Source organism: Neofelis nebulosa, chromosome 10 (genome assembly GCF_028018385.1).
Source record: "Neofelis nebulosa isolate mNeoNeb1 chromosome 10, mNeoNeb1.pri, whole genome shotgun sequence".
NCBI classification, from domain to species: Eukaryota; Metazoa; Chordata; class Mammalia; order Carnivora; family Felidae; genus Neofelis; species Neofelis nebulosa.
The window spans coordinates 106,407,835-106,429,318 of record NC_080791.1 but is presented as its reverse complement, the minus strand read 5'-3'; the positions used below and the strand labels follow the sequence as shown (position 1 = coordinate 106,429,318).

Here is a 21,484-nt window from a genome sequence, read left to right as displayed (position 1 = left end):
GCATCCTCTGCTTGGCAAGCAGTAGAAACGAGATTCCCTCGCAAGATCCACGCTCCCAGCGCCTGCTACGCTGTGCTTGCCGGGGTCCCCTTGTCCCACGATCTTTGCTTATAGTCACCCGTGTGCCTTCACCTGGATTGGGGGGACGTCGACTTCGAGACTCCGGGGTGGGTAGGAATGGGCATCGAGTTGACGAGGGCAGGGGCAGCCATTTTGAGACCAGATGAACACAGAAGGGACCATATTGAGAACTCCAGATGCCTGGGGCCGCCATTTTAAGTATGGGGATAGCTCGGAAGCCCTGTACGGTGAAACCCAGTGACGTGGGGCCGCCATATTGGCGCGGATCCCGTGGCGGTGGCCATCTTGGAAAGGGGCCCACTGTGGGCGCGGCCATCTTAGAAGCAAAACCTGCCCCTTCGCAGGAACTGGGGCCGAGCTCCTCCCCTCCGTTACTGAGTTCCTGCTGTCTGCGACTGCCCTCAAGATCCCTTCCTAAGAGCCGCCCTGTTCGGTCTGTTTTCACTTTCATTTACGTTCAGTGCCTTCGCGCGCGCGCGGGGGTGTGAGTGCTTTCCGTGGCCCCCTGAGTGTCTGTTGTAACTAAATTCTTCCACTCGAGACGCTCTCTTGCGCCCGCCATCCCCCCAATCCAGGCGGTCTCCGATCCTAGACAGTGTCTAAACTGATTTGACTAGCCCTATTCCTTGGGTATGGCAAGCCTTTCACCTGCCGTACACAGTCCCAGATCTACAGATTGATGATCCTCTCCCCAAGAACGCTAACACAGGAGCTGTCCTCTGAGACTCTGGATGACTTTATTCTTCAAATGGCTTTACCCTTCTGATAGCTCCAGGTGAGACTGAGAGCAAGCACCCGGCCCATCCCTCTCTCCATTGTCTGAGCGGGTCACAGAGAGAAGCCGGCAGGACGCTGGCAGTCGGACGGCCCTTCTGGGGACGGAGCTAAGGGGGCTCCCCTAGTCAGGGGGTACTTGGGGTCGGCCGAAGTGGGCGAGGAAATGGGGTCGACAGATAGATGACGGAGAGCTTTGTGCTTCAGATAACCTCACAGGGTTGGACAAGGGCTAGGGATGGGATGCAGGGACCCTCAGGGGCTCACGACAGTTACTGACCTAAGGAAGGGCCTAGGAGAAGGAAAGGTGAAGAGCTTGTGGGGAGGGACGGGGCGACTCAGAGGAGGGCACAGAAGAACTTCTTCTCCCGGAAGGGGTTCTCCGAAGTGGGCACAGGGGTGATGAGGGGATCCTCGCAGGCGTGGGCATCACAGTAAGTCATCAAGTCTGCTGCTGCCTTGGACACCTGGGACACAGCCAGGAGGGGAATGGTTAGCCAGATCCCCTGAGAGGGGCTGCAGCCTCCCTCCCCAAGTGGGTTATCTTTTGCCATCTCTAGGGCTCCTTAAGACAGTATTCTCTTCCCTCATTCCCGACAGCGTCCAGGGGACGGCTGCCCTTACAGAACCGGAGACTCCTCCCCTGATGGCAGGGAGTCAAGGAAAGAAAACCTCTCTTAACCTGAGGTTTGGGGACCTACAGCACAAGTGGGCCAACTAATAGGATCCAGGGTCCACCCACCTTTATCCGGCACAAGCTGGCTTCAATCTTAAGCTGTTCCACCATCTTGCGGGCTTGCCCAATACTCATAGTGCTGTTCACAGGGGTCTCCCCTTTCATCCTGGAGAAAAGAGAGGGATAGCTCGGAGCATAATGGAGGTGGGTGGGTGCTGCCTAATCTTATCTGAAGACCCCCCCTCCCATGTTCATTTTTCATCTGCCTTTACAAGGCTGGGGTCATGTGGCCCAGTATTTTGTTTCTCGTATCTCCATCCTCCAGGGGCCTTTCCCATCCCTGTCTTCCCAGGCTAAGGAAATGGAGAAGGTGAGATGAGATACCCCCCCCCCCCCCAAATTCCCACACGACCTGGGCCACAGATCATTAAACATACAAACGATTTAAGGCTTTTTGGCTCTTCCAGCCATGTGTTCCCAGCTCTGGAAGCCTCAACCAGAAAGAGCCCCGCCCTGTTGAGGAGGGCACATAACCCCCACCTGCCCCCTTGAGCCCCAACGGGAGAAAAGCAGGATGCTCCCTACTCACCTGAAGCCACAGGCAGTGTGGCAGCCCTGGGGAGTAGTCAGTGGGGTGCACAAAACCTGCCTGAGATGGGTGCCCCACCTTGCAGGGAGTTGCCGCTGAAAGTATCTGCTGCAGCAGCCGAAGCAGCTGACACAAAGAAGGCCACTGGGGAGGGTCAGGGCAGAGGTCCGTCGAGGGCTGGACCCAGTTCCTGAAGCTCAAGCACTGCCCAGACGCTGGTACCTGAAGGATGAAGGATGCTAGAAGGAGCTGCTCGGATACTGGAGCATACCAACTGCCCGGCCAATGGGGGAGCCTGGCTGCTGACTGCAGCCCCTACGCACACCCCCACTGTTACCGGTCTCTCTTAGCTGCCCTTCCCCCATTGCAGGCATTCTGAGTCTGGGCTACGAAGGAGCTGGAAGGAGCTGAGGCCCAGGCCGACTCTCCTCCCCCCCCCCCCCTTTAAATGGGGTGGTCTGGACCTGTGACATCCCCTGCAGTGGAGTCAGTACTGGCTGCGGGGGACCCTGCTCATTTGAAAATCTGACATCAGCTGGGCAGTCGCCCTCCCCTCCTCCCTCCTCCCTCCGCTCTGACATAGCATGTAGTACCTGAATCTTCTTGTCTTTCCCAGGGACCCTCCATTCCCTATACCCAGGAAAATGTGATGAGCTACAGGTAACCAGCTTCTAGATCACCAACCAGTTCATATTCTAGCCACAAGTGATTCGAATGGAAGATCCAGGGGCGACAAGGGACGTCAGGAAGATGCCTAAAGAACAAGAAGCTGGGGGGAAAGAGGTGTGCAGATACCAGATCAAAGAATCGGACAAAGAAGAGGTAGGGGGAATTGTGGGGAGAGTCATTGGGTGTTTATTGAAACAGATGGGCTTCCTGGGTGGGTTTTGGGTGGGGGGAATTGGTTTGATAGAATACTTCCCAGACCTGCAGAGCTGTGCTTGGTGCTGTGTGGAATGCAAAGACGTACACTGACCTTACCCTCTGAGGGATGTTATTCGGGGTGAAGAGTCATGTACAAAATAGAAGGTACCGTCTGCCAAGATCTAGTCTAGATTGGTGCGCTGTGGGGACTCTGAGGGAGTCTAGTTAGGGTCAGAGGAGGTCGATCCCAAATGCTGGAGACAAAACACGGAGCTGAAATACTATCACAGCTGTGAATAGGGGCCAGCCGGCCAGCCGGCAGTGCCCTCCGCCTAGGACGCCTACAGGTGCAAGGAGCTGTGGGCGACAAAAATCAGCGCCAGCTGGATAACCGCCTCTTTCCCCCTTTGCGGGGTTTAAATGGCCGGTGGTGAAGGTGGGCGGAGGGCCGGCCTGAGGGGGGATGCTGCTGACTCATAGCATGCCGTGGGGGCAAATCTTGAGGCCTGAAGGAAGGCGCTTGTCCTCTTTGGTTTGGGTAACCCACCGCAGGGAGAGACTCTGCGCGGAGCGCGAGGTGGGAAACCCGCCGCCCGGCAGACCCCGCCCCTTGCGCCGGGCTCCTCCCCTGAGTGAGGTCCCGCCTCCCGGGGCCGCAAAGGCGGCCGGCGGGAGGGGGCGGGGCTTCCACGGGAGGCGGAAGTCTCTTGTCGCCGTTGCCCCGGCAGCCCGCGAGCTGGTGAGTCTGCAGAGCTGCGGCGGCGGGCGGGCTGGTTTCCCTGGGGGCGCGGTTCGGTGGGGGCTCCGGGCGCCGCGCCCACCGCCAGCCGGAAGGGGTGGTGGCGGGGAGCGGCCGTTGGCTGCAGGACTCCCGGCCCGGCGCGGAGGGCGGCCCTGTCCGGGAGCGAGCGCAGTTGTGCGCTCGGGAGAGGAGAAACTCGGGTGACAGTTCTGACGGCACTTAGGCAGCTGGCTCTCAGTGCGGCTGTACGACCTTAGGCAAGTCGCGCAGTCTCTCCGTGCAGCCACCTCGCAGTGTGGACTCCGTGTCATCACGTGTATAAAAGCCTTTTAAGGTGCTCGTTTTATGTATATTATATATTGCTATGGATGAGTGTCAAGGTGCCCTGTCCCAGAATCAGGTGTCCAGAGGACAAATTCAGCGAAGTTGTTCTGTCACTGGGGGTGAAGAAAGCACAGTGAAAGAAAGGGAAGGGATAATTGGTTGGGAAGCGTAGCCATTTGGAGAAAAGCCATATGAAACAAAGTCTATGCTGTGTCTGTCCAGCTATCGCTGGTTCCTCAAAGCCAGTCCAGTAAACTTGTCCTTGTTGTCTCCACCATCCCTGGGGAAAGAGCCATTTTCCCCCCTCTCCGTCTTTTTCCAGGAACCACCAGCTTCTTCATCCCATGGCCAGGGGTGGCGTCCAAGTGACCGAGCAGCTAAGAACTCAAAGCTTGAACCTGGGGCCAGACACTCCGCACTCCCTGCCATGGTCAATGACCCACCAGTACCCGCCTTGCTGTGGGCCCAGGAGGTGGGCCACGTCTTGGCGGGTCGTGCCCGCAAGCTGCTGCTGCAGTTTGGGGTGCTCTTCTGTACCGTCCTTCTCCTGCTCTGGGTGTCTGTCTTCCTCTACGGCTCTTTCTACTATTCCTACATGCCGACAGTCAGCCACCTCAGCCCTGTGCATTTCTACTACAGGTGAGAGGGGTCTTCTCCTGAAGTGGAGTCATCCTTTGAGAGAATTGCTGTTAGGGCCCTTAGAGCTTTTTCAGTTCAACCCCCTCATTTACAGAGGAGAACATTGGAGCCCAGTGTGTTTATATGATTTCTTACCTTCCACAGCCCAAGGCTGAGGGAGCTCTGGGTTTGTAGTGCTCTGAGGTCCTAGCTCTACCTCTGGTTACTGAAATCTTTGATTAAAAAGAAGGAAAAAAAAAATCCCTCTTTTAGGCTGTCACTGTGTGGGTCTGTTCTGTTTGGGTTGGATCAGACCTCTCTCAGGGCCGCTCTAGACCTCTTAGCCAACCACATCCCTCGAGTCATCTCAGAACTAAGCTAGCCTTCAGTAAAGAACGTATTAGGAAAGCAACAAGTTGCCTTCCTCCCACTCCTGATAATCCTGCACAATAGAGATTATGCAAGCACAAAGTGACTAGGTACCTAAAGTCCCAGAGTCCTGCTTCTTGCCTGGGACTTGCCTAGTTCCTTCTGATTTTACGGGCCTTAACCAAATTCTCTCCCCTTCTCTTAACATGGGCCATAGGACTAATCTAGAGATACTGACAAGGACATTGTTATCAATGGTCCAAAGTCATTTTCCCCCTCCCCTGTCTTGAGTCCCTGATCATGAACTGTAATTTCTAAGTCAGAGCTGCTTAAACTTTTAGGAGGCATGGATCTCATGAAAGCTATGGCCCTTTCTGCTATAAAAACATGTATGCAAGGGAGTATCTGTCTGGCTCAGTCGGGAGGGCATGTGACCCTTGATCTCAGGGTCATGAATTCAAGCCTCATGTTGGGTGTAGAACTTACTTAAAGCTTATACAGACATCTGTACATATATATATATATATATATATATATATATATATATGCATACACATATGTGTATATGTATGTGTGTATATATATGTATATATACATACGCACACCCATGTATAATTTTGCTTACAAGTTGGAGGGGTGTGTCAGCCTCTTTAAGACCATCTGTGGATTCCTTGGGAGGACTTTCCTCAAACTAGGCCCCAGACCAGAACTACTAAATCAGACTCTGGGGCTAGGACCCAGGAATCCGCATTTTTATGAAGCTCTCCAAGTGAGTCTTTAGAAACATTTGAGTCTGAAACCGTTCAATGAAGTGTCCATGGAGTCCTGCTTAAGAATTTCCACTCTAATGAGAGATGAGCTGAGGTGGCAGGAAGAGAAAGAATCATTCAGGTGTCTTGAATCTCCTGGCTGCATTTCTTCTCCATCTCTCTCTGACAGAGAGAAGGGTGCCTGTTCTGGAAGAAGGGATGGGGGACAAGAGGGAGCCCTAGGGGCCCAAGGAAGTGTACAGACAGGTAAGGCAGACCCTCTTAACTTAGCAGAGTATCATCCCCATTCTCATCTAGGACTGACTGTGATTCCTCCACCTCCTTACTCTGCTCCTTCCCTGTTGCCAATGTCTCGCTGGCTAAGGGTGGACGTGATCGGGTGAGTATGGGAGCTGAAGAGAGGTTTCATTAGAGCTCTGAAGACTTGAAATCGGAGGGCTTGAAAAAGACCTGGTGAGCAGGGATTGAGGAATGGAGACTAAGAGGAAGGCTCTCAAGGAAAAGGAGGTTAAAGAAAAAGTAAAATCTGAAGCGTGTGGATGTTCCTGCTGCAGATGTTAGCGATGCTCTCTCAGATTATTTCAGACAAGCTATAGCTATTAGATGTGTTTTAGACCTCAGTGAATGTGAATCAACCAATCAGCTATGTCACTGGACTGGGATGGAAACCACCCAAGCGTTTTGAAAGCCTGTATATAAGATTATGAAACTGTTGACAAATATGTGTAACCTGCCGTTACAAAGGGTACTGTGCCAGGAGATGGCCACATGCCAGTATGACTTCAACAAACCCAGAATCCCTGGGAAATGCAGAATGGGGGTGCATCTATTTATATTAGGCAAGCTGGTGGAGGCCCTGAAAAGGGTAGGCTCCCTGAACACTTCAAAAGGACCTTTGGAGCATCAACATTGTTTTTGATGACCAGAGTGTTTTGAGTCGTTAGCAACATAATTAGTAATAATCAGTGGTCAAACTTACTAAGAACTTTATTTAATGTTTATTTATTTTGAGAGAGCAAACCAGGGAGGGACAGAAAGGGAGGGAGGGAGGAGGAGGAGAGAGAGAATATGAATCTGGAGAGAGAGAGAGAGAGAGAGAGAGAGAGAGAGAGAGAATATGAATGAATATGAATCCCAAGCAGGCTCCACGCTCAGCACAGAGCCCAACCCAGGGCTCAATCTCATGAACCGTGAAATCATGACCTGAGCCAAAATCAAGAATCAACTTGACTGAGCCACCCAGGTGCCCCTGGAAAGTGTCTTTTATTTTATTTTTTTATTTTATTATTTTTTTTTTAATTTTTTTAACGTTTATTTATTTTTGAGACAGAGAGAGACAGAGTATGAACGGGGGAGGGTCACAGAGAGAAGGAGACACAGAATCCGAAACAGGCTCCAGGCTCTGAGCTGTCAGCACAGAGCCCGACGCGGGGCTCGAACCCACGAACCGTAAGATCATGACCTGAGCCGAAGTCGGACGCTTAACCGACTGAGCCACCCAGGCGCCCCTGGAAAGTGTCTTTTAAAAGTGGTTCTTGAGAGGACACTGACTTACACAGGATAGAAATAAATGGTCACTCTGAAGGGAGGAGTGTAAGCATTAGCATCTGGGGTCCCCTGGGATTGGTGTTTAGCCTGGACTTGTTTGACAATACAATAACCTGGGAGATTGCGTATCCTTTCCCTCCTTCCAGTCAACCACCAGGTAGCCATACACTATCAAGAACACTTACCTTGGGTCCCAGGTGAGTGGGTCCCAAATGGAAGATTTCAAAGTAGTGAGGTAGAATGTTGCTATTGCAAGGCAGAGATTTCTCATTTTAATCCTGCCGGGAAAGGAGTTTGGAGATCATGACAGAGTCATCTGTGAAGGCATTGATTCAGTGTGCTTTTGTGGCTCAAAATAATAATAAATGGAATACATTGAGAAGGAATTAGAAACAAAGCCACAGAACATCTGCACCTGAAATGGTGCATACAGTTGTGTGGCTGTCCATTGTGGAGATCCGCATGGTGGCTCAGAGAGCCTAAAATAATTGTGTGTGAGGCTGCTGGATGAGGAAGGAAGGGAAAGATGAAGGGTGAGGGGATGTCAATATCAGAGACTCCAATCAGGGTAGTCCCTGGTAATTAAAGCGGGTTGATCATTTCGTTCATTATATAAAGTAGCAGAGTGTAAGATACAGATTCTGCATTTCAGAAGAAGTTGTGAAGGATTGGAGGGAGAGGCTCAAAGTAGACCTTTTAAGGAAGGGTGATTGTTGGGTGGGAAAGGAGGAACAGGAGGGGAATCTGCCCATCAGGCAGACCGGTGTGAACAAAGGTGTGGAGTCATTCTCAAGATTCTGACATTCAATTCCGTGGATCGATCCCATTGGAGGAGATGATGTTTATTTAGACGGAATTACTAGTTTAAAAACATCTATATGGGACTCCTGGGTGGCTCAGTCGGTTAGGCGTCTGACTTCAGCTCGGGTCTGATCTCACCGTTTGTGAGTTCAGGCCCCACGTCGGGCTCTGTGCTGACAGCTCAGAGCCTGGAGCCTGCTTCGGGTTCTATGTCTCCCTCTCTCTCTGACCCTCCCCCACTCACACTCTGTGTGTCTCTTTCTCTCAAAAATAAATAAGCTTTAAAAAAATAATAAAAAAGGGGCGCCTGGGTGGCGCAGTCGGTTAAGCGTCCGACTTCAGCCAGGTCACGATCTCGCGGTCCGTGAGTTCGAGCCCCGCGTCAGGCTCTGGGCTGATGGCTCGGAGCCTGGGGCCTGTTTCCGATTCTGTGTCTCCCTCTCTCTCTGCCCCTCCCCCGTTCATGCTCTGTCTCTCTCTGTCCCAAAAATAAATAAAAAACGTTGAAAAAAAATTAAAAAAATAATAATAATAATAAAAAATAAAAACATATATGAAACAGCTTTATTGAGCTATAACTCACATACTATACAATTCACCCATTTAAAATCTATAGTTCTGTCGTTTCTAGTGTATGCAGACTTTAAGCAACCAGCACAATTTTAGAGCATTTGAATCACCCCAAAAAGAAACTCCTACCCATAAGCTTGGAGTCACTCTATTTCCCTCCAACCCACCCTGAGAACTACGTACTATAATGTTGCAAAGAATTCAGTGAAGCAGCTGGCTTCATCAGGCCTCTTCTGGGGGCTAGGAATGTCATGGAATCCATTTTTTTTTTCCAACAGATAGTACTTCATTCTGAAAAGCAGAATCTGTATAAAAAAGGACTTTGAGAAGTAGTTTTCCACATTTTACCTTAGTGATAGTGCTCAACACACCCTCAATCATATCTGGATTTTGGAGGCGATTCACTATGGGTTGGGTTTTGGTTTTGGTTTTTTAAAATTCATTCCCCTTGGGGGTCCCTGGATGGCTCAGTCGATTAAGTGTGCGACTTCGGCTCAGGTCGTGGTCTCACGGTTTGTGAGTTCAAGCCCCACATCAGGCTGTCTGCTGTCAGCACAGAGCCTGTTTCAGATTCTCTGTCTCTCTTTCTGCCCCTCCCCCGTGCTCGCTCTCTCAAAAAAAAAAAAAAAAAAATCCGTTCCCTTAAATACAGAAACTTTACTCTTGCCCCTGTGATTCTTGTATATGCACCCTGAGGTCATGCTGCAGGTGAGAGCTGAATAAAGGGTTAGAAGAGTACAGGAATGGTCAGGAAAAACTAGGGTATGTTTGGTGGCAAATCTTTAGCTTTCTGAGGTTAATCCCAATGAAGACGCCTTCCCACTGTGAGTCTCAGGGTTCTACCAAAAGAAGCCAGGTAAGGACCCAGAGTGCCACAAAGATGATCTGGAGTGACAGAGACTGAGAGGTGGCTCGGGAGTTGGTGCTTGGTTAATTAATAATATAAGTGAAGGCGGGCTGGGCCCAGGGGGATGGCCTCACGGGGACAGAGGCCTGAGTCACAGATGGCCCAGTTGGCAACAGGATGGTTCACTTTTGGAAAAGAAATGTGTGACGCAGCCTTTCTCAGAACAGAGCAGAGAGCGGTTTAGCCAAAGCATAGGATGCCGAAGCTCTCCGAAGTAGGAGGGACCTGGCCACCACAAGGGGGCAGCACCCTCCTGGGATGAGAGCCCTGAGAGGCCTACTCCGCTAACCAGGGAGATTGTGGCCCTATTCGGAGGGATGGGGGGAGGTGGAACAGAGACCGTACAATTAAAAACAAAATTTTTTGAAGAGAGATGGGGGCTACCTTGGGCAGGTGCTGATGTATGGACAGCCGTACCGCGTCACCTTAGAGCTTGAGCTGCCAGAGTCCCCTGTGAATCAAGACTTGGGCATGTTCTTAGTCACCATTTCATGCTACACCAGAGGTGGCCGAATCATCTCCACTTCTTCACGCTCCGTAAGTGTCCGTGGCCTATCTGGGAGGGTGTGGCGATGACAGCGGATGGCAGAATATCTGGGTAGGGTTCCAGGAGAAAACATCCTAGCTCTGGAGGTCACAGACACATCAGGATCGGGAAGAGGAGTCAGTTTACCAAGCCAGACAGACACCCCAGGTATCTGATGAGCACGTCCAGCTTTGGGGCAAAGCCTGAAGAGGGGAGCCAAAATGGGCTTCTTTAGAGCCCGGCGGATGTCTGCTGGCATTCTGTCTCAGAAACCTACTAGCTGAGAGACTACTTCTTTAACTCCTTGGTTACAAAGCCTTATTAACTGGGTATGAAAGTAATGGTCCCATAGCGAGACCAGTTAGGGTTTAGCACATGGTGGGCGTGCAATAAATATTAGACTCCATTCTTCTTTTTTTTTTTTTTTTTTTAATGTTTAGTTTTGAGAGAGAGAGAGAGAGAGAGCAAGCAAGGGAGGGGCAGAGAGAAAGGGAGACACAGACTCCGAAGTAGGCTCCAGGTTCTGAGCTGTCAGCACAAAGCCTGACACGGGGCTCAAACTCACGAACCGTGATATCATGACCTGAGCTGAAGTCGGCTGCTTAACCGACTGAGCCACCCAGGCCCCAAGACTCCATTCTTAACATGAACTGTCAACAGAGCCACGTGATGAAGCGTATCTCTGAATGTCTACACGGGGAAAAATGCTTCAGCTGGAGCACTGGAACTTAGGGTCTATTCTGGATCGTAGAACTGCGTGGGGGAAAGATCAGAGACGGTGTTGGGCTTAACCCATGAAGTTCTTAGAAGAGGGACCTTTGTTGCGCTGGAATGGAGACGTGGATTGAGGAGAGGAGGGATGTTACTCAAGCAGTTGGAATGATTGGGCCAAGGCTTGTTTGGGGGGGGGGGGTGGGGGCATGGTAGGAAGTGAAAATGAGGGAGCAGGGGACCCGAGGAAGGTTGAGGGGTTGGTAGGGCGGTGGCAGTCTGGGGGTGCCCATCCCCAACCTCTCCCCTCCTCGCCCTGGCTCCGGCAGGTGATGTTGCATTACCGCTCAAACCTGCTCCAGATGCTTGACACACTGGTCTTCTCTAGCCTCCTGCTGTTTGGCTTTGCAGAGCAGAAGCAGCTCCTGGAGGTGGAGCTCTACCCGGAATACAGAGAGAACTCGGTAAGGGGGGGGCGAAGGAAGACTAGAGACTGCTCTCCCCAGGAGCTCAGAGTTCTACCTGAGGAGCCTCTGGGCTCGGTCAGCAGGGGCGGCCACAGACGCTGCAAGTGGGGCTCAGATTGGGCTGGGAAGAGTGACAGCAGCAGGACCCCGGCCTGACGCTCGCTGCCCCGCCCTCCGCAGTATGTGCCGACCACCGGCGCGATCATCGAGATCCACAGCAAGCGCGTCCAGATGTACGGAGCCTACCTCCGCATCCACGCCCACTTCACCGGGCTCAGGTGAGGAGCCGCTCGAGTGGGGGGGGGGGGGGCCTCCACAGCTCCCCTGGGGGCTGTCTTGGAGGGAAACTGCCTTGAACTTCCCCAGAAATGATTTCTGGGAAGCGGGGAGGCTGGTGCTTTCCAGTAACCGCTGCCCACTTCCTGCCTCAGGTACTTGCTGTACAACTTCCCGATGACCTGTGCCTTCATCGGCATCGCCAGCAACTTCACGTTCCTCAGCGTCATCGTGCTCTTCAGCTACATGCAGTGGGTGTGGGGGGGCATCTGGCCCCGCCACCGCTTGTCTCTGCAGGTCACAAAGGACCTCCTCTCCCCCCCCCGCCCCCCAACTTCATGATCCTTCTTTAACTGAGGGGCGGGCTGGGGCGTGTCATGGGGCTCCGGTGTTAGGGCCCAGATCACTGCGCGGGAAGCACACGCTTGCTGCTCACTAACTTCTCCTCCACAGGTAAACGTCCGGAAAAGAGACAGTTCCCGGAAGGCAGTGCAGCGAAGAATCTCTGCCCACCCTCCAGGTGGGCATGACGGTCGGGGAGCTGGGTGAGAGGGGACTCCCGTGTTATCCAGGGTGAAGCTTTAGGCCCCCCACAGCTGGGCTGAGGGTCAGAGGACAGGCTGGAGGAGGCGTCGCCTGGGTGCAGCCACCCTAGCCCTCCCCTGCCCTCTCCCCGCTCTGGAGGCACAGGGCCCCAAGGCCAGGAGGAGTCAACGCAGCTGTCAGACATCACAGAGGACTGCGGTGAGAGCCCTGAAGACCCGCCAGGGGCAGGTATGGCGGTGCCGCAGCTCTCCCATCCTCCTTCCTAACACCTCCTCAGGTGTCCCCTTCAGCCTCTTCCAGTCTGACCTCTGCGTTCCCCTTGTGGCTGCAGAGGGTCAGCTCTCGGAGGAGGAGAAACCCGATCAGCAGCCCTTGACTGGAGAGGAGGAGCTGGAGCCAGAGGCCAGTGATGGTGAGGGGCACTCGGCACAGGGGCCCAGGCGGAGTGGGGTGGCATATGGGTAGGGGGGACATTATATTGGTTGGGGGAGAAGGGCCCCTGGTTGGTTAATTTCCGATTTAACTTTGTTTCTCCCTCCCCTGGCCCAGGTTCAGGCTCTTGGGTAGATGCAGCTTTGCTGACGGAGGCCAACCTTCCTGCCCCTGCCCCTGCCTCTGCCCCTGCCCCTGCCCCTGCCCCTGCCCCTGCCCCGGAGACTCTGGGCAGCTCTGAACCCTCTGTGGGCAATCTCCGACAGCGGCCCACCTGCTCTAGTTCCTGAAGAGAACAAGGCAGAGTCCCCACATTCCAGCCCTTTCCCACCTGACTCCCTTCCCTTTCCTGTGGCTTCCCCCAATAAACTATTTTCATGCCAGCTGCTTCCCTGACTCCTTGAAATGGATTCAAGGCCATTGGAAATCCTGTGTTCCCCAGGCATCCTCCTTGCCACCCCGAATTGGAGGAGGTTGTCTTGTTGGGGGCTGCCGGTGGGGAAGGCCTCCAGACCCTGGACTGTTTTGGGTACAGCTGTTCCCGTTCACAAACCTAGGAAGTCCAAGGAGAGAAAACCTATCCTGCCCACTCCATCCACGTGATTCTTTCATCTCCCTCTGGGGAGGGGGATCATGTAGGGCGGGTCTGGAGAGCTGGGCTACATCATTCTGGCCTGTGCACCCCTCCCTTTCTCCGTCCATTGGGAGGCAGAAGACAGGAAATGACTGCCATGGATGTGGTATGATTTTTACCGAAACAGCATTTTGTAGCCCAGGCCCCATGCTGCCCACAGCTGTTTTCTTCTCTGATTCCAGCCAGGTGGCCCTCAGTTTCATGCTCCCCTCCTCACCCCTCCACATAACTTCAGCCTTTTGATTCTCAGCTCCTGGCTGCTTTCCACATTCCGATCCCCTTTCAGAACCCAGGCATCCCGGCCTCCAGATGAAACAGCTGCATGTGGCTCCCCCCCACCCCCTTCCCTGGCCCCGTGACTCAGGCCCTCTGAAGGGACCAGCCCGTTTCTTGGCATTCACGGGGATAGAGGGGGGGCCGGGGGAGGGGGGCTACGTGGTGACATCATAGTTGAAGGGTATAAAAGCTTCGAGCCAAAAGAGAATTGAAATTGAAGAGAAGACACTGACAAAACCTGACTGCGCAGCCTGTGCGCCTGGGGGCTCAGCCTCAGACCCAAAGACGTCTGCTTGAAGATTTGAGCTGCCGCAAGACCCACCCACCGGTGAGAGGCTGCTGGGGGCCAGGGAAGAGTGGTGGGAGGTGGGGGCGGGGGGGAGCAGGCAGGGACTGGAACTCCCTTGACAGGTGGAGAGGGTTCCAAGGTCCTTAGTTTCCCCTTCTGTTCCCTCTCCTCTCTCATTTCGGTCTCCTTTTGGGTTTTTGTGTCTGTCTCCCACCGATGATTGTTTTACTTAGATCTTTTCTCTGGGTGGCAGCTGGGAAATATTCCACCTTTCTTCCCCAGGCTGAATAAATCATTTCCTCTTCTTTTCCCCTCCAGCACTTTGCTTATTCATTAACTGTTTCTGGTACTTCACACATGGCTGGTCACACACCCATGTGTCAGACTATATTTGGGGTTTTTTTTGTTTGCTTGTTTTTTTTGTCCCAAACCAAGTACATATCGCCTGTTCAGAAGTTGGTGGACAAATTAAGAGTGTCAGTCTCCTTTCCTCCTCTCTCTTGGTCTCCTCCTGGCCCCCAGCTGTGTTCCCCGTCCCCGGAGATTTTGTTGAGGGAAGGGCCCTAGAAGGCATGGCCTCTGGGCAGTCTTGACCTATCCACCTCCTTCCCTTGCAGGCCCCATGCTGGGCTCTCCCTGTCTTCTGTGGCTCCTGGCTGTCACCTTCTCCTTGGTTCCCAGAACGCAGTCCTTGGCCCCTCAAGACCTTAAGGAAGAGGACAAAGACGAGACACCCCGGCCACAGCCTCCTTTGCGGGCCGTCCCCTGTGACTATGACCATTGCCGTCACCTGCAGGTGCCGTGCAAGGAGCTGCAGAGGGCTGGACCCAGGGCCTGCCTGTGCCCGGGGCTCTCCAGCCCCACGCAGCCGCCCGACCCTCCGCGCCTGGGAGAGGTGCACGTGGTGGCCAAGGATGGCAGCGCAGTGGTGCACTGGTGCGCCCCCTTCTCTCCGGTCCACCAATACTGGCTGCTGCTATGGGAGGGCAACGGGGCTCCCCAGAAGGGTCCCCCCCTCAACTCTACTGTCCGCAGAGCAGAACTGAAGGGCCTGAAGTCCGGGGGCGCTTACGTCGTTTGCGTCGTGGCTGCAAATGGGGCTGGAGAAAGCAGCGTGCCGCAGGCAGGTGGGGAGGGCCTCGAGGAGGTGGGTGGCCCTCCCTTCGGGCCCTGCAGGAAGCTGGCCGTGCCCCCCAGACCGCTTACCCTGGTCCACGTGGCTATCGGGGTGGGCACAGTGCTGGCCCTGCTGAGCTGCTCTGCTCTGGTCTGGCATTTCTGCCTGCGAGAGCGCTGGGGCTGCCCCCGCCGCCGGGTGGCCTCCCGACCCGCAGCAGGGCTCTGAAGCAGCCTGGGGGCCTCTCAGGCCCAGGGGAGCCTAGGCTTTTAGGGAGCAGAGCTCGGCCTGGACTCCCTGGGAGGAGGCAGTTCCCACTGCTGCCCTGAGCAGCCTGGACAGCAGAGTCGGTGGTCAGGCACTCGGGCCCCAGCTGAGTCTCAGTGCTCATCCTGAGAGCTTGTTCAGGTCCCAGACTTTCTGTCCTGCTCCAGGCCAAGGTTTGGAACAGAGCAGAAGGCATTGGGAACTTTTTACTTAAAGGACCAGATAGTAAATGATTTTGGCTTTGCAGGTCCAGAGGACAAAAGCAAAGGTATTGCATAGGTACTTCCTTAGCCATGCGACAGTGTAAAAACAGAGAAACCATTCTTAGCTCATGGGTCTGAGGAATCAGGCCCCGGCCACATTAGATCTGTTGGCTGTAGTTAGCCAGTCGCAACCCCTGTCATACACCCTCAAAAGGGCTCTGGCGCATTGGTGGCCTCAGTGGGATTTTGAGAACAAGCTGCTGCAGGATGGGAGTTTGGGGCAAGGCTATTCCCGCTGTTGCCTTTTGTTTAGATATCAAAGATGGGCACACCGGGGTCAGAATTCACCTGTGTCTGAAGTGGGTGAAAATGAATGGCTGACACGGGATGGAAAGAGGGACCTGCCTGAGCTGTTGTCTGGGACCCCCAAACCCAAGGGATGTCCCCCACTTCCCCTCAATTTGTGTTTACTGCACATCCGCTGTACCAACATTAAAGGATATGTTAAAGGAAGGCATTTGCATTTTTCATGATCCTTTTCATTTCCCTCCACACACCTATTTTTCAGCGTCGTGTGTCCTTTTTCCCCCCAGAGTAGTGCGTATTTTCGAATTTCTCTTTCACTTAACTGGATGTAGAAAAGTCTGGGATGGCTACAGAGTACAATCCTCGTTTTTGCTGGTCTTATAACTTTTAATTATTGAAATAACATTTCTACGAGTTTCAAGCACTACTGAAGAACATAAAGGAAAGTTCCCCTTTTTCTCGGGAGGTAATCACCCCCTAGCAGAGCAGTGCTTTGTTCAGTGCAAATGTTTTCTTTATTCACTAAAGGGATGACGGATAATGTTCCACAACGTTCCATGATTTGTGGCAAATTGTAACCTCCTTAGTTATTTCAAAGGCTGCATAACTTTCCATAGGACGATGCTCCTTAACTGACAGAAGTTGTCGCCCTTTAATGGAACATTTGTCTTCAGTGTTTGTTGTGACGTCTCTGTGTATCCTCACATGTTTGCATTTCTATAGGGTACTGACCTGGAAGTAGATGAAAGAACACAGTCCTATATAATTATGGATTTAAAAAAAAATTACTGGACCTCTAGGATAAATTTAGAATGCATTTGTTATCTATAATGCACTTGCCACACTGTAGTGAATACTTTGTCCCTTTTTTAATTTGCTTCCTGTATTTCCTCAGCATTTATTCATTTACAAATAACGAGGACCCACTCTCTCCTTACTCAAGACGTGCTTTGCAAGCATTCTTACTTACTCTTCACCGCATTATTACAAAAGACGGTGTCCCCTTTGAGGAGATGAGAAATTTGAGGTTCTAAACGGTTTGAGGCTACAAGTAAGGAGTTAGGATGCCCAGCTCCAAAGCTGATGTTCCCTCCACTATGGAGAGGCAACATAGCACAGTGGTGTAGTGAATGCATACTGCATGGGTTTGGATCTTAGCTTAGCTATTGACCAGCTTTGTGACATTTTTCTGTGTGTGTTTCCTGTGACTAGCAGTAGTATAATCATATAGATTGTTGTGATGATTAAATATACATTAATTCTATAAAAGTCCAGGGCATATACTATCAATGTTAGTAACTTAGTATGACTCTGCCTCCTTATAAACATTCAAAGTGAGTTTACCTTAAGGGATCTAACAGCCTGGGCCTAGCGTGTAGGGCTAAGTAATCAACGAGGACTACACAGGGGAATAAATGCTTAAGGGGGTAAATACTGGAGCTGGGAGGTGGATGGGGGTTGCTCAAAGCCGGATTCCCTTAGAAAGCAAACCTGGGGTCCAGTCTGAAATTGGGAATTAACCAGTCCCACCAAAGAGGCAGGACATCCCAGGCGGAGGGACTCGTAGGTGCAGGCGCCTGGAAAAGCAAGACGGCCTGTTTTGCAATCTGCACAAATTACCAGCAAGTGGTGGGAGATGACGCTGCGCACTACCAACATGTACACAGCGCACTCCTGCCAGGTGCCTAAGGGAAGGGCTTATTGTTGTCATTCTCACTTTACAGAGGCCTCTAAACAAACAACAACAAGAACAAAAAACGGAGGAAGCCAGACTACTAAGCACTTGTTTCGTTCTAAGTGACTGGAGTGTCATGGAGAATATTTAAGCAGGGAGGTGATGACAGGATCACAGAGTTATGTTTTTGCAAAAGATCCCTCTGGCAGGCGAGCGGAGGATGGCTCAATTCCCCGGAGAGGATGAGTGGGTCAAAGAGTAGGAACATGTCTATGGCTCCCGATCAACAAGCCAAGTAACTTTCCAATTGGTTGCGCTCAGAGCTTGCCCCATTCCGCCCTTGGGTTTCAAAGCCGCACCACCCTTCTTCCCCACCGCTGCCGGCGTCCCAGTCTGGGGGGGGGGGGGGGGGGGGGGGGAGGGGGTATCGCCTCCCCCGTCAGCGTCCTCGGATGCACCGCCCTTCCCCGCCCTCACGGGGCCCGGGCAGCCGAGCCGGGCCGGGCCTGTGTTTTCTGGCTCTCGGCGGCACCCGTCCACGTCCGCCCCCACGTGACCCAAACAGATCCGGGCACTTCCGCTTCCCCTCGGCTTTCTTCTCGTCAGTGTCCGCGGCGGGTCTAGAGCCGGGTAAGTAAGAGAACGCCCGGCTGGGACGTCGGGGGGCGGCACCGTGCGGCGGCTCGGGGGCGCCCCAGCGCTGACCTCCCTGCGCCCTCCTTCTCGCCCTCCTCCAGGTCCCCGCGGAAGCGGCGGTGGTGGCGCCATGGCGGAGCTGACGGCTCTGGAGAGTCTCATCGAGATGGGCTTCCCTAGGGGACGCGCGTAAGGGAGCCCCCTAACCCTGGCCCGCGGGGATCGCGGACCTGTCTGCGCCTTTCCCCCAGCCTGGTCTCAGGCTCCACGCCCCAGCCTGACCCGCACCATGGCTCGCGGGCGCTATTCACGGTGTTTCTGCCCCCAGGGAGAAGGCTCTGGCCCTCACGGGGAACCAGGGCATCGAGGCTGCAATGGACTGGTGAGCGCTCAGACCGGGTGGCAGGGGACTGGGGACTGCCGGAAGGGGCAGCCTCATTGTTAACGTCCCTCCCGACTTCCCCTGCCAGGTTGATGGAGCACGAAGACGACCCCGATGTAGACGAGCCTCTACCGACCCCCCTTGGACACGTCCTGGGACGGGAACCCACCTCCTCGGAGCCAGGCGGCCCTGAAGGTCCTGACTGAGGGACACAGTGTGATTATTCACGAGAGCTCGAGGAGCATGAACGGCCAGTAACACTGATTGCTTGTTTGTAGGAACCAGCTCTAACGCCGGAGAAGGCAAACCCGTTTTGAGTGAAGAGGAGAGACAGGAACAGACTAAAAGGTATAGTCACGAACAATGTCACATTTCTGAGGGTCACCTTCCACTTTTCCATGATGCACAAGTCTGATCAAAGAACCTGGAACTTTCCGTGCTCCCTCCGTCCTTCCTTGGCGGCTTCCTCTTTGTTTCCCTCACCTCTTTTGGGACGCGTGTTCCCTGATTTCATTTTGAATCCGTTATGAACTCGCCTTCCCAATCTGTGTCCATTTCTCTTGAGCTCTTTCCTTTCTGCCACACAGGATGTTGGAGCTGGTGGCCCAGAAGCAGCGGGAGCGGGAAGAAAGAGAGGAGCGAGAGGCATTAGAACGGGAACGGCAGCGCAGGAAACAAGGGCAAGAGTTATCAGCTGCCCGACAGCGGCTACAGGAAGATGAGATGCGCCGGGCTGCGGAAGAGCGGAGGAGGGAAAAGGCTGAAGAGTTAGCAGCCAGGTCTGGGTGATGGGGATATTGGATACGAGAGGAGAAAGGAATCTAGATTTGCTTTGTCAGTGTCCGACCTACTTTCTTCTTGTCTGCATTCCAGACAAAGAGTCCGAGAAAAGATTGAAAGAGACAAAGCAGAGAGAGCCAAGAAGGTAGGTGATTGGGAAGACACTGGGGTCATGAAGTAGGTAGGCTAGTAGAAACCCTTTTCTAGCTTCAGAGGAAAAGGATGGGCGTAGTGTGTTTCTTTTAAGAGTGGGTGAGCCTGATCAGTGTTTTCCTTTGTCCTCCAGTATGGTGGTAGCGTGGGTTCTCGGCCGTCACCACCAACAGAGCCAGGCCCTGTTCCCTCCTCTCCCAGCCAGGAGCCTCCCACCAAGCGGGAATATGACCAGTGTCGCATACAGGTACTGATTCTAATTCCTGTCTTGCTTCTGGGACCCCTTTGTCTACCTGGCTCAGAGCTTTTTTCAGTTATGTTCCCTCTGCCAAACCTCTCCCTTCTTTGTAAGTGACTTTTGAAATCCTACCTCCTCTACTCTTAGGAAAGATATCGCATTTCACTTGCTCTAGTCTTATTTAAATCCATACTTCTCTCTTACTCAGCAATTACCTTTTTAGTTGATCATGTTTTCATTTCGTTTATTACACAGCAACTTGCACCACGTGGTGTTTATCTAGAGGTTTTTGGGTGATCTCGTCTTTGTTAAAATGTGAGGAAGCTGGGAGCCTCTCTTCAGTGCTTAGTAAACCACAGCATAAGTGGTTGTTCATGAGGTGCTTTGAAGAGTAATTACGCCGGTCCGGTCTAACAGGAAGCAGGAGCCAACTTTGCAACTCTTCTTTTCCTTACTTGAGCACCTCACTCAGTTCTGACGCTCACAATACCGTGTTTCACGCTTGCCCTCTAGGTCAGGCTGCCAGATGGGACCTCACTGACCCAGACGTTCCGGGCACGGGAACAGCTGGCAGCTGTGAGGCTCTATGTGGAGCTCCACCGTGGAGAAGAGCCTGGAGGGGACCAGGACCCCGTGCAGTTGCTCAGTGGCTTCCCCCGGCGGGCCTTCTCAGAGGCTGACATGGAACGGCCTCTGCAGGAGCTGGGTATGACACGTGCGATCAGAAACAGGACTTGGGGGAGGGGAGGGGATGCCTGAGAAAGGAAGGAATGCCAGGGGAAGAGACTTTGGGGGGATGGTATGAAGCCAGAAATTCTGGGGGGCAAAGAGCAAGGATCTTTGAGGTCAAAGCTGTTTCCTCCCATCTTCAGGACTTGTGCCTTCTGCTGTCCTCATTGTGGCCAAGAAATGTCCCAGCTGAGAGGCCTTTATCCCACCATCCCTCTCTGACATCTTCATGTTTGATAGAGCACTGACATCTCCTTCCTAATAAATAGACCCTCTGAGTTCTGTATGTGCCTGACTCCTTCCTGAGTGGCTGGGAGGGACAAAACTGAGGCAGAGGGAGAGGTTACAGGGAAGGCATTTAAAGCAGACCTTATTTTTCATCTTCAGTTTCCATACAGAAACTTGAGTACAATCTCTGGATCTTTCTTTTGGGGAAGTTAAGAGAAGCGTTGGGGGTAGAGTACGACGAGCAGCACAATTTGCTCCTGTGGGTAAGGTAGTGCATAAGCCTGAGATCCTTACTTGTGTGCCTGCCTCTCTTTTTTTTTTGGCACCCCCTCCCCCCCCTTGACTTCTTGAAGCCAGCCTAGTTGCTTCCTGTAAAATAAGGATGATAGTACCTGTTAACTCATTGTTATGGGTATTACATAACGCTGATACAGGTGCTTTAGTGTCGTTCCCTGGCACTTAATAAGTTCCCAGTAAGTACTAGCTATTAAAGAGTAATTTGGGGGGCACCTGGGTGGCTCAGTCAGTTAAGCGTCTGACTTCAGCTCAGGTCATGATCTCACGGTTCATGGGTTCAGGCCCCACATCAGGCTCTGTGCAGACAGCATGGAACCTGCTTAGGATCTTCTCTCCCTCTCTGCATCTCCTCAACTCGTGCTTGCTCGCTCTCTCAAAATAAATATATGTGTTAACAGAGATACGAAGGCAATTATCTGGGGTTGGTACAGTTATGCCACCTTTATTTGTATAACAGTTTTTATTTAATCTCTACACCCAGTGTGAGGCTTGAACTCACAACCCTGAGACTGAATGTCGTGGTCTCTTTCTGCCTACCAAGCCTGCCAGGCGCCCCCAATTATCCCATTTTAGAGACTGGGACATGAGAGCACGTGACTTACGGAAACCAACCCACCTGAGGAGCTTGACTCTAGGGCTCAGGCTCTGAACCTCCCAAGTTCCTTCATCACAGCCTCTCACTG

At 52.8% G+C, this 21,484-nt stretch overlaps 4 protein-coding genes across 11 annotated transcripts; 3 read left to right on the top strand and 1 right to left on the bottom strand.

Moving 5' to 3' along the window:
- The first annotated feature begins 372 nt into the window (after positions 1-372).
- On the top strand, positions 373-12,974 carry BSCL2 (BSCL2 lipid droplet biogenesis associated, seipin). 7 transcript variants are annotated; one of them, XM_058689315.1, is made up of 12 exons: positions 373-514; positions 2,737-2,942; positions 4,373-4,689; positions 6,105-6,186; positions 10,027-10,170; positions 11,200-11,334; positions 11,518-11,615; positions 11,769-11,910; positions 12,067-12,133; positions 12,298-12,387; positions 12,491-12,571; positions 12,709-12,974. In XM_058689315.1, the coding sequence occupies exons 2-12, from the start codon at positions 2,835-2,837 to the stop codon at positions 12,879-12,881; spliced, it is 1,437 nt and encodes a 478-aa protein (XP_058545298.1). In that variant the 5' UTR covers positions 373-514; positions 2,737-2,834; the 3' UTR covers positions 12,882-12,974. The 7 variants fall into 7 exon arrangements, with proteins under 7 accessions (XP_058545298.1, XP_058545299.1, XP_058545300.1 ...); XM_058689316.1 differs by lacking the exon at positions 373-514 and adding an exon at positions 526-856; XM_058689317.1 differs by lacking the exon at positions 373-514 and having other exon boundaries at positions 2,804-2,942; positions 12,304-12,387.
- GNG3 (G protein subunit gamma 3) lies at positions 797-2,826 on the bottom strand. 2 transcript variants are annotated; one of them, XM_058689337.1, is made up of 4 exons: positions 2,714-2,826; positions 2,121-2,342; positions 1,598-1,697; positions 797-1,322 (listed from the first exon to the last, which is right to left on the bottom strand). In XM_058689337.1, the coding sequence occupies exons 3-4, from the start codon at positions 1,694-1,696 to the stop codon at positions 1,194-1,196; spliced, it is 228 nt and encodes a 75-aa protein (XP_058545320.1). In that variant the 5' UTR covers position 1,697; positions 2,121-2,342; positions 2,714-2,826; the 3' UTR covers positions 797-1,193. The 2 variants fall into 2 exon arrangements, with proteins under 2 accessions (XP_058545320.1, XP_058545319.1); XM_058689336.1 differs by lacking the exon at positions 2,714-2,826 and having other exon boundaries at positions 2,121-2,441.
- Positions 12,975-13,643: 669 nt separating the features above from the next.
- LRRN4CL (LRRN4 C-terminal like) lies at positions 13,644-15,890 on the top strand. The gene is made up of 2 exons (XM_058689327.1): positions 13,644-13,829; positions 14,408-15,890. Exon 2 carries the CDS (start codon positions 14,413-14,415, stop codon positions 15,133-15,135), a length of 723 nt encoding a protein of 240 aa, XP_058545310.1. The 5' UTR covers positions 13,644-13,829; positions 14,408-14,412; the 3' UTR covers positions 15,136-15,890.
- A 1,974-nt stretch (positions 15,891-17,864) lies between these two features.
- Positions 17,865-20,562, top strand: UBXN1 (UBX domain protein 1). The gene is made up of 10 exons (XM_058689320.1): positions 17,865-17,988; positions 18,096-18,183; positions 18,323-18,376; positions 18,465-18,571; positions 18,655-18,724; positions 18,964-19,155; positions 19,250-19,301; positions 19,443-19,556; positions 20,061-20,253; positions 20,420-20,562. The coding sequence occupies exons 2-10, from the start codon at positions 18,125-18,127 to the stop codon at positions 20,467-20,469; spliced, it is 891 nt and encodes a 296-aa protein (XP_058545303.1). The 5' UTR covers positions 17,865-17,988; positions 18,096-18,124; the 3' UTR covers positions 20,470-20,562.
- The last annotated feature ends 922 nt before the right edge of the window (positions 20,563-21,484 follow it).

Bases quoted from the DNA above. Each gene is read 5' to 3' on its own strand.
- LRRN4CL (XM_058689327.1), top strand. From the start codon at position 14,413: ATGCTGGGCTCTCCCTGTCTTCTGTGGCTCCTGGCTGTCACCTTCTCC.
- GNG3 (XM_058689337.1), bottom strand. From the start codon at position 1,696: ATGAAAGGGGAGACCCCTGTGAACAGCACTATGAGTATTGGGCAAGCC. The intron at 1,323-1,597 runs GTGGGTGGACCC...GCTGTGTCCCAG, and splicing joins CCAGCTTGTGCCGGATAAAG to GTGTCCAAGGCAGCAGCAGA.
- BSCL2 (XM_058689315.1), top strand. From the start codon at position 2,835: ATGGAAGATCCAGGGGCGACAAGGGACGTCAGGAAGATGCCTAAAGAA. The intron at 4,690-6,104 runs GTGAGAGGGGTC...ATTCTCATCTAG, and splicing joins CCTGTGCATTTCTACTACAG to GACTGACTGTGATTCCTCCA. The intron at 11,911-12,066 runs GTCACAAAGGAC...TCTCCTCCACAG, and splicing joins GCCACCGCTTGTCTCTGCAG to GTAAACGTCCGGAAAAGAGA.
- UBXN1 (XM_058689320.1), top strand. From the start codon at position 18,125: ATGGCGGAGCTGACGGCTCTGGAGAGTCTCATCGAGATGGGCTTCCCT. The intron at 18,572-18,654 runs GTCCTGACTGAG...GCTTGTTTGTAG, and splicing joins GGAGCCAGGCGGCCCTGAAG to GAACCAGCTCTAACGCCGGA. The intron at 19,557-20,060 runs GTACTGATTCTA...CTTGCCCTCTAG, and splicing joins ATGACCAGTGTCGCATACAG to GTCAGGCTGCCAGATGGGAC.